Raw genomic sequence first — 10,407 nt, forward strand, 5'->3', positions numbered from 1 at the left:
AAGCCTATCATGATTGCATTTGAACTATGCAGAGTTAGCGCCCATCCTATGATCTCAGTTTACCCTTAAATTAACATAGGTGAGAAAATTCATTATTCCAGTTCAAATTAGAGAATGTCTTTTTTTTCCTTCTGGCCAAGAGACGTGTAATTTAATGTCAGGGCCTAGTTTTAAGAATTAGAAGTTCTTCTATTTTAAAGATGGAAAAATTTTAAACTGAGTAGGTAATGTTTCTCTAGAGATGTATACAGAAGCATTTGAGATTTCTCCTATTAGGAATCTGTAAATGGCTACTTTTTACCTCAATAAACCACTGTTCCTTGGTTTCCTCTTTTGTAAGACAGCACCTTCCTCATAGTAAGAGAATTAATAGAAGAATGCCTTGCACCAGGCACTCAATAGTGTAACCTATTGCAAATTAATTCACTTTAAATCTTCCCATTGCTTTTTTCTTTCTCTTCGAGGATAACTTTTATTGAAATGTAATATGCATGCAGACGTGCATGTAAGTATACAGTTTAATAAATTTTCACAAACTGAACACACCCTTGAGGCCTCTGCCCAGATTAAGAGTCAGAACATTCCCCCACACTTAAGAGCTCCTTTTATACTTGCACCCCACACCCTACACTCAGCTAACAGTAATGTTAATCTAACAACATTTGCTTTGCCATTTGTAAAACATTTATTGTGGTAAAATATATATACAACTTAGCATCTTAATCTTTTTTTTTTTTTTTTTTTTTTTTTTTTTTTTTGAGACAGAGTCGCTCTGTTGCCAGGCTGGAGTACCATGGCACAATCTTGGCTCACCGCAACCTCCGCCTCCTGGGTTCAAGCGATTCTCCTGCCTCAGCCTCCTGAGTAGCTGGGACTACAGGTGCACGCCACCACACCCAGCTAATTTTTGTATTTTTTGTAGAGACGGGGTTTCACCATGCTGGCCAGGATGGTCTCCATCTCTTGACCTCGTGATCCACCCGCCTTGGCCTCCCAGAGTGCTAGGATTACAGGCATGAGCCACTGCGCCCAGCCCATCTTAACCATTTTTAAGTGTACAGTTCAGTAGAGTACTAAGTGCAGTCCCATTGTTGTGCAACCATCACCAGCATCCGTCTCCAAAACTCTTTTCATCTCACATAACTGAGACTCAATACCCATTCAGCAATATCTCCCTATTCCTCTCTCCCTCTAGCTCCTGGCAACTACTATTTTACTTTGTCTTTATGAATCTTACCACTCTGGATTCTTTACTATAAATGGAATTGAAGTGTTCATCCCACTTTTGTGTGTGTGTGTGTTTTTGAGACGGAGTCTTGCTCTGTCACCCAGGCTGGAGTGCAGTGGCCGGATCTCAGCTCATTGCAAGCTCCGCCTCACAGGTTTACACCATTCTCCTGCCTCAGCCTCCCGAGTAGCTGGGACTACAGGCGCCCGCCACCTCGCCCGGCTAGTTTTTTTTTTTTTTTTTTTTTTGTATTTTTTAGTAGAGACGGGGTTTCCCCGTGTTAGCCAGGATGGTCTCGATCTCCTGACCTCGTGATCCGCCCGTCTCGGCCTCCCAAAGTGCTAGGATTACAGGCTTGAGCCACTGCGCCCGGCCTCATCCCACTTTTGCCCATGTTTGTTCTCTACATAAGTAGAATCATACAGCTATGTTTTCCCCTGTATCTAGCTTCTTTCCCTCAACGTGCCTGTGGGATTTATCAGTTCATTTACAGAGTTCTACTTTATTCCTCCTCATTAAATAGTACTCTCCTGTGTGAGTATGCCACAATTAATGTATTCTACTGGTGATGGGCATTTGGATAGTTTTCAATGTGGAGTTTTTACCTGTAGTGCTGCTATATTTTTTGGTAAAATATGTGGCTAGAAATGAAATTGCTAGAGCATAGGGTATGCATGTATTCAGCTTTAGTAGATATTCCCATTACTTATTAATACATTCAAGTCACCAAAGAGAAGTGATCATTAATACATGATTTATACAATCTCTTTCATGAAGGAAAGCAATTATGTATTTGGATTCACATGAGGCTCTGGACTCTGCCCAGAAGAGTAAAACTGCCTACCCACTCAACTCCTCCCACCACAAACCCCACACACCAGCTCTATTGAGCTTTCTCTGCTTAGCTGAACACCCCTCTCCTACTCTTTCCTCCCTAGGCCATTGTGGGTGCTGCTTCATTCAACCTGTACCCTCTTTCTACCTGGTTTGATGGCTGTTTGTCTCTCAGACCTCAGCCCCTTTGAGAACTGGTACCAAAGCACAAAGCATGCCTCCTCAAAATGCATGTCATCGTGAGTCCCTTCTTGTTGGAATGTAAGTCTGAAGATGAGGCGCTGGCATTCTCCCCTTGCCCAGGTCTTGTCACTTGCTACCTCTATTTCTTTATCTTTTAGAAGTTGTCTGCACATGCAGATTAAATTTATTTTGAGCCTCTATTCTGGGTTCCCACTGACATAAAACATGATGCTTAGAATATATACAAATCCAAACCACTTAGATCGGTATCAGCAACCAGGTTCGATCCACTTTCCAATAGTTGTACATAATACCATTTTACTGTTCTAGATGATGTCAAGTCTAAGGACTCACTAGTATTTAATAACACCTAATTCAAACACAGAACAAAAAAACTACCCAGTAGCACATTCCAAAGACTAAGTACAATGGTAGAAAGCACTAAACTCTGAGTTGGTCTTCCATGTTGGACAAAAAAACAATGCTCTGAATCTACATGGTTTCATTACAGAATGGGAAGAGTAATATGGACTGATGCCATAAAAGTAATTCTAGTTAGCAGTTCCATTTACACTAACAGTAACCTAGATCACCAAGAAATAATCCGAGTAGAAATTGCCATGGCTTAAATGAAATAAAAATGAGAGAACTCATTCAGATCTTTTTCTCCATTAAATGTAAAGTTATATCATGTTCGTGGGTGGGAAGATATAGATATTCAGACATCTTCCATGAGAAAAATGATTTAGTATATGGTACACATTCTCTCAGAATCCTAAGTATCCATTAAAACTATAGGAATTAATATGGATATGAAAATGAACAAAGATTAGTGGATTAGAATAGAATGTTAGAAAAAAACTTATTAGGCTTAAGGAAATTTAACATGTGATCTAAAAAATAGTGCCCAAATCAAGGTGGGGGGAAGTTCAAATAGTCAATAAAAGGTTAGAATAGTGGGCTATTAAAAAAAAAAAAAAAAAAGACTATCAGATAAGAATGTATTTGACTGCAAGTAACCAAAAAACCAAACTAACAGTGGCCTAATTAAATAGAGATACAATTTCTCATAAATTAGAAGTCTCTGCTAGTATTGGCCCACCTGCTCAATCATATTCTAAGGTGGGTTTGACAGTCTACAGCCCATGGGCCAATCACTGCACTTTTGTACAACTCAAAAATGAAGAATGGTCTTTACCTATTGGTTGGGAAAAAGAATATTTTGTGACAAGTTACATTAAGTTTAAATGTTAAGGCCCATGAATAAAGTTTTATTGGAATACAAAGATGCTCGTTTATATTTCCTCAATGGCCATTTCTATGCGTCAACACCAGAGTTGAGTAGACAGAGGTTGTATGGCCTACAAAGCCCAAGATATTTACTATCTGGCCCTTTACAGAAAAAACTTGCCAATCCCTGCCCTAAGGCACCCGTACTCTTTCCAGCTTTGTCATCTTTGTTACATTGCCCCCAGTAATGTAGTACTTTATTACTGCAAACCAGGCCCTCAACTCCGAAGCAGAAGCCTTCCTGGAAACCCTGCAGACTCCCACTTACATTTGACCGGCCAGAGATTGGCACTGTCAGGCCTAGACACAAATGGCCTGGGAGCCTCCAGCTCTCCCTGCCCAGAAGTATTAATGTATAAATAAGACCATGAACACGAGAACTACAAGAGGCAGAATGTGTATTATCTTTTTGTGGGGATGACCAAATATGAAACCTAGAACCAATAAAGTCAGAGATTGACTTATCCCTTTAATACCCCCATGTAGAAAAGAAACTTAAATATATTTGCTATATTTTGTTATATTAAGAGTTTCTATAAGACAAAAAATGCTTGATCCTTGATAAATTCAAAGAATTCAACTGGCTAATTTGATATGTTCAAATTTTCATTTTTAAAGATGTAACTTAACAATGAAATGTATCCCTTATCAAAAGGACTTGCCCTGTGTGGGGAAAATGGTCTCAAATTTTGGGGGAGACCAAATTTCATCTGACATTTTCTTAGCAATTCTACTTGCATATAAGAATCTATATTCAAAGATGATCACAGCACTGTAATAATGAGTAACTTTAAAATGCCCTCTTTGAATGTCCATCAGTAAGGGAATCAGTTGAATGGGTATAGAACTATTAAATACAAGCTAACGTCCATGGGAAAAAAAGGTGTTAGGATTTTGAAATGTCTCCACAACACCTTGTTAAGGAGCTATAGGATTGTTTTAAAGCTATGTTCATATACAAAGAAAGCAGACTGGCAGGGAACATGTCACACCTGACAGTCACTACCTTTGTTTAGGATTGGGGCTGCAAAGTCAGCTTCTCACGTTGCATACTTTGCTATTAAACTTAAAAGCACAAACCACTTGCATAGATTGGTCAGAACTTCCATTGCAGAGATATAAAGAAAGGAATCTAAAAAGACAGAAGTTAGTTCATCCTTATTTCATGAAACCTACTACACAGCCAAGACCGAGCTTGGGAAAGTCTAGAGCCAGGGATGGCTCTCTGCCTCCTTTAGGCTCAGCCCTCACCCTGACCATCATTCTACAGGCATACTCGGCAAGGCGCAGGCTAACGTGAACTATGAATGTCCACTGAGAAAGTTGCATTTTAAAATTGTAAATTTAACTGATATGCTCTTCCTCCCACTAGGACAGATAATATGTTACTAAGGTTCTGAGTGTCATCTAACTTTCAGTTTCTCTTCTGCCTCAAGAAATCTAACAAGTAGTTTTGGTATTAATGTCCGCGTTGGAGTACTTCCTTGTATCTTACTTTGGACCTACGTTTTAGAACCTAAAACTAGAAGTCACTGAGTGAGTGCTATGACTGAATATTGGTTTCAAAGTGCATTGCGTTGCTTCTTTCCTGTGATCCTTGACAATAGGATTTGAAACCCAACATCTATCTACTCATTCTGATTCAGAGGCTCAAGGGCATTAAGTAATAGATATCCAACATAAGAGACCCACAACAATGGTACTGTAGTTTTATTAAAGATAGTAGAAAAACTAGTATCATCAAGTTCCTTAAATGATAGTGAGACAAACTTTCCATGAGGCCAGAGGCCCCCTCCATCAGTCAAGCGACAACCTGCGCTCTCAAGCTCCCATCTGACACCAGGTTGTGAAGGCTTCGGGGCCCTTTACCCATGACTAGCCCATGACAGAATGCTTTCTTGCAGAGTCCTTGCTCACTTTAAAGAGGCCAGGAGTGTTAGGTGAGGAGGAACGTACATGCTGAGGTCAGTTCTGGACCAGCCCCATGCCAATTGTACAGAGAAGGACGATAGCAGCTGAAAAGCTCAGAAGAGTCCGAAGCCAGCTTAACACCGGTAACAATTTTACCCCTACCCCAAGAGCTGACATGCGTCCAATTCCAGTTCCTCTTTCCCCACCTAAATGACCCCAGAGGTGGCACTAAGCCCAGCCCAGTCACAATCTAGGACAGCAACAGTCAGACATCACAATGGGCCCAGCTTCCCAGTAGTAGGAGTGACTGAGAACAGCACTAGGGGTCCCCTGCCCACATCAAAGAGAAGCATCTAAGAGGGGTTACTGCCATAATGCCATCCTTCTTGCTGCACTTTGAGAAACAAACCAAATCCCACCTCCCTTCAAAGAGCTCTAGTTGCTACGAAAACTAATCCCACCCCCTACTAGAGTCCTGAGACTTAGATGGCCCTGAGGCCAGTAGAAGGCTTTGGGGTATCTCAAGAGCAGCCACACTTCTCCACCAAGGAAGTGTTCACATAGTGCACACTCATCTTGTGTTCGTCATCCTGGACCATCAGGGAGAAGAGTCTGACCCTGGTGGGATGGCAGGTCTGGAAGAGCCGGGGACAGGTAGGTACTCCCCTCTGCAGAAACAAATGGCAGAACGGTGAGTGCCTCATAGCCACAGCCTCATACCTAAGGGCATCGGTAGACTTGTCAGGGATAGATGGGAAGGGGGGAGGAGGAGGGCCTGGGGAGAAGCTGCTGGATCAGGGCTGTTTCAGAACAATCTTTAGGAAGCTGTTGTTTCTTATGCAAAGATAAGGGATAAGGTCACAGTGCGGGAAAGATGCTACACACTGCATCAGTGCTGGATTACATAATTGCCAAGTTCAGTGGCTTCCTTGACTCAAAAGGAGCCAGGCCTAGAGAGTTGAGCACTTAGTGCTTTCCCAATATGACCCCAGAAGAGAAAGAACAAGGTTCCATGTTTTACCTTATAGCACTCAAAGCTGGAATGACGGAGCTCACTGTTGAGGGCCAGGCAGGTCCCCTGGCAGTAAGGGAAGCTAAGAGTCTTGGGTGCAACAATACACTCGCCCCAGGCAGCTCTGTGAAGGTTCACCTTGCGATCCTGCAGATGGCAGAGCTTCTCTACAGGAAATGTATTCTGGCCATCGCCTATCTCCCAGTGATTCTGGCATGGGGTGCCCAGGATCAGCTGCTCCACATTAGGGATAAAGGGTTTCTGGACGTAAGGCAGGTGAAACAGAGATGGCTGTGTGTGGGACGAGGTCACGAACAGCAACACTACATCTCGTTTCCTTTCGATGCTGGAACACTTGTTCAGGCTGGCGTCAGCAACATCAGTGGCTGGAATCTTTGTCTCTGCCAAGAGGGTGGGCACCACCTCCATCCAATATGTGAGTAAACAGTAGATCTCCAATAATGACCCTCCCTCTGACTGGTAGGATGAAAAGATAATGGGGAAAGATCCCAACAGGAATCTTTGGAGGCCCCTTTGATGGTCCTCAAACTCTAGAACAAGCTCAGTGGCATGGGGGACAATGGGCACCCAAGCCCACAGGTTTATCAAGGAAACCCCCAAGAAGGGAACTGCCTCAAAACAGAGGAGCCAGTAGCTGTGTAGGAACTGTGAGCCTGTAGGGAAAGAAGAGGGGAAGCTCCAGGAGGCCGCTATCATGGAAAGTCCCACCTCCCTTTCGGCTTCTTACTCCCCACTACCCAGCCTTGCAGGATAGGACAAAGATTTAGCAGTCTCAGCTTGTCAAAGCCAGTGCTTAGTCCACAGCAGCCAGGAATGGGCTGAGGTTTCTCAACTCCCATCACCCTACCCCTAGAATTAAGTCAGACTGACTGCCCTAGTACTGAAAACCATTCCAGTCACCATGACCTAAGACAAGCCACTTGCCCTGTTGTATGTCCTAAAACACTGTAGTTGCCCACCAGCTGTGTACTTCACACTTTGGAGCATCCTTACACAGAGAACTTTAGGGCATCAGCCATAAAGCTTAAAGACATCCTACGTACCAGGCCTGCAGAGCTGAAACCAGGAAGCAGATTCCTCTTCTGCTAGACCAGCTGAGGAGTATTCTGTCCCCAGCTCCTTGCTCTACTCACAAGAGCCCTAAATATCTGTTGTCATTTACACCCTATTCCCCGACCAGTCCCTCAAAATGCTGCCAGGCAGCTTTTGGATCACTCCTTCCCTGGCAAAGACCAGAGCTCCAGATACTTACTTTTGAATGTGAGGGTAAAACCATGTTGCCTGGCAGAAAAGATCTCATTTATGTGGGAAGGCAGCATTGGGTTGCGACAGTCAAATGTCTCTACCGAGCTCAAACACATGCACCAAAGACCCAGAGCCAAGAGCCCAGGAATGAGCCAGGAGCTGCCACTTCTCCCACCGCCACCCTCCATCATACCTGCTCTTAGAAGCGGGGCTTCACCTTCACTGTCTTTAAATATCCATCTGGCCAGGTGTAGTCCCTATTCTAACCCCCAGAGCTTGGGGCTGATCATGCATTCAAGAGAAATTAAATTCAGATGAGAGAAACTCCCACTCCCAGAACAACTTCAATACCTACTCCTGCTTACAGAGTGAAGGTGCAAGAAGTGATAATACAGATTGTGTTTCTCAAACGCAACCTTGAAAACACAAGTACATAATTAGTGAATAGATGCACTTATATGGAAGACATGCTCTGACAGACTGTGTCGGTCCAAATGCTGGAAACAAGGACGGGTATGCACAGTTTGCAAGTTACAAACACTCCATTTAACTCACCTTTGTGTTCTTAGACTTTAGCTAACATCAGAATCACCTAGAGCATTTGTTAAGACATAGATTGCTAGGCCCCATTCCCAGAGTTTCTGATTCAGTAGGTCTTGAATGAGGTCCAAGAATTTACCACTCTAGCAAGTTGCCAGGTGATGCTGATAATGCTGGTTCTGAGACCGCTTTGAAAATCACTCATCCACATTATTTATACCATAACTAGTACATAGAAGATGCCCAATAGGTGTATTTTGATTCATTGATAATATGCTATACCTAGTGTGTTTGTGGCTCTGAAATTTTTTTAAACAGAAACAAACAAACAGCAACAACAACAAAAAAAAACTCCTTCAGAGGCCGGGCGCGGTGGCTCAAGCCTGTAATCCCAGCACTTTGGGAGGCCGAGACGGGTGGATCACGACATCAGGAGATCGAGACCATCCTGGCTAACACGGTGAAACCCCGTCTCTACTAAAAAATACAAAAAAAAAAAAAACTAGCCGGGCGAGGTGGCGGGCGCCTGTAGTCCCAGCTACTCGGGAGGCTGAGGCAGGAGAATGGCGTGAACCCGGGAGGCGGAGCTTGCAGTGAGCTGAGATCCGGCCACTGCACTCCAGCCTGGGTGACAGAGCGAGACTCCGTCTCAAAAAAAACAAAAAAAAAAAACAAAAAAAAAAAACAAAACTCCTTCAGGTTTAAAGGATGAAATTCACTAAATCTGAAAATACCAGATTCTTATGTGGGAAGTACCCACATAAGAAAAGCAATATTTGGGATTCATGCTCCCATCATTCTTTTGTTTTCTTTTCAGAGAGTACAAATCAAGATCTTCAAAAAAATAACAGACATAAGAAGCCAATATAGTCTTCTTCATGTTTCCTAACACTTAACAAATTATTATGAGCATATTATATATATAGTGTAGGAATAATCTGTCAATTAAACATACAGAGTAAGGCATCCTTCATTAACAAATTAACCTGCATTTTATAATATTTGCTTTTCTTAAAAGACCAAATCACATTGACACATACAATAAAAGTTTAGTTTCTCCACTTTGAGAGGCCAAGGTGGGCAGATCACGAGGTCAGGAGTTCAAGACCAGCCTGACCAACATGGTGAAACCCCGTCTCTGCTAAAAATACAAAAATTAGCCAGGTGTGGTGGTGTGCACCAGTAATCCCTGCTACTCAGGAGGCTGAGACAGGAGAAATGCTTGAGCCCCAGAGGCAGAGGCTGCAGTGAGCTGAGATTGCGCTACTGCACTCCCGCCTAGGCGACAGAGTGAGACTCCGTCTGAAAAAAAAAAAAAAAAAAAAGTTTAGTTTCTCTAAACTTGAGGTTCATTTATTCTCATTAAGAAATTCAATGTCCCAAATTATGTAAATAAGTATACCATAAGTAATGGTAATCAGTACAGTCCATCTTTAGAAAGCTTCTGTGTAAATTCATTAGCTAATGTTAGTGAAACAAGCTGATGAGGTAGGTGTGATTATCCTTGGATGGGGAACATCCAAGGATGGGGAAACTGAGGAAAAAGTAGATAATGACCTGCCCACAGCAGGGCTGAGTCAGCTCTCCTTGCAGAGTAGATTCTATGTTAAGACAATTCCTTTGGATTTTTGTTCCTTAAAAATGAAGAAATACAAAACAAAAGCAAAGGACAAAATAATTCAATTTAGAAAAACAAGCTTTGGTAAAAGGAAAAGGAAAAGAAATAGTTTTTTTTTTTTTTAAGTTGAGAATAGAATTCTAAAAGCTAATAATTTGTGTGCCTAAAGTTCCCATTAATTATCCCTATCTTGTCTGTGTTATTTTTCTAATCAATGAGAGGTTGATGATAACTCTCTTTTGAGCTTATATTCTTTGCTTTTTAATGAGCAGATTCTTATGGAACCCCAATTAAATATGTAGTGAGCTTATGGAATTTCTAGCAAATGTGGCTTTCCTTTTTGTTTAGACAAATTAATCTCCAAATTCTCAGCAAGAGGAAAGGAGGCAGCTCCCATCTAATCCCCAGGCCTTCTCTAAATGGCTTCAAGTGTAAATGTGTTAAGTAAAATCCTTCATGAATTTGTAAATTGCTTTAAATAAAACCCTTCAATAATAATCTTGGATGAGAAACTTGTTTTACTAA

General features: G+C 42.1%; 1 protein-coding gene across 1 annotated transcript; it reads right to left on the reverse strand.

Moving 5' to 3' along the window:
* Positions 1–5,230: 5,230 nt before the first annotated feature.
* On the reverse strand, positions 5,231–7,925 carry LOC135971102 (uncharacterized). Its single transcript, XM_065545968.2, has 3 exons — positions 7,732–7,925; positions 6,468–7,132; positions 5,231–6,114 (listed from the first exon to the last, which is right to left on the reverse strand). Exons 1-3 carry the CDS (start codon positions 7,913–7,915, stop codon positions 5,968–5,970), a joined length of 996 nt encoding a protein of 331 aa, XP_065402040.1. The 5' UTR covers positions 7,916–7,925; the 3' UTR covers positions 5,231–5,967.
* Positions 7,926–10,407: the final 2,482 nt, after the last annotated feature.

This window comes from Macaca fascicularis, chromosome 6 (assembly GCF_037993035.2).
Source record: "Macaca fascicularis isolate 582-1 chromosome 6, T2T-MFA8v1.1".
Lineage (NCBI taxonomy): Eukaryota > Metazoa > Chordata > Mammalia > Primates > Cercopithecidae > Macaca > Macaca fascicularis.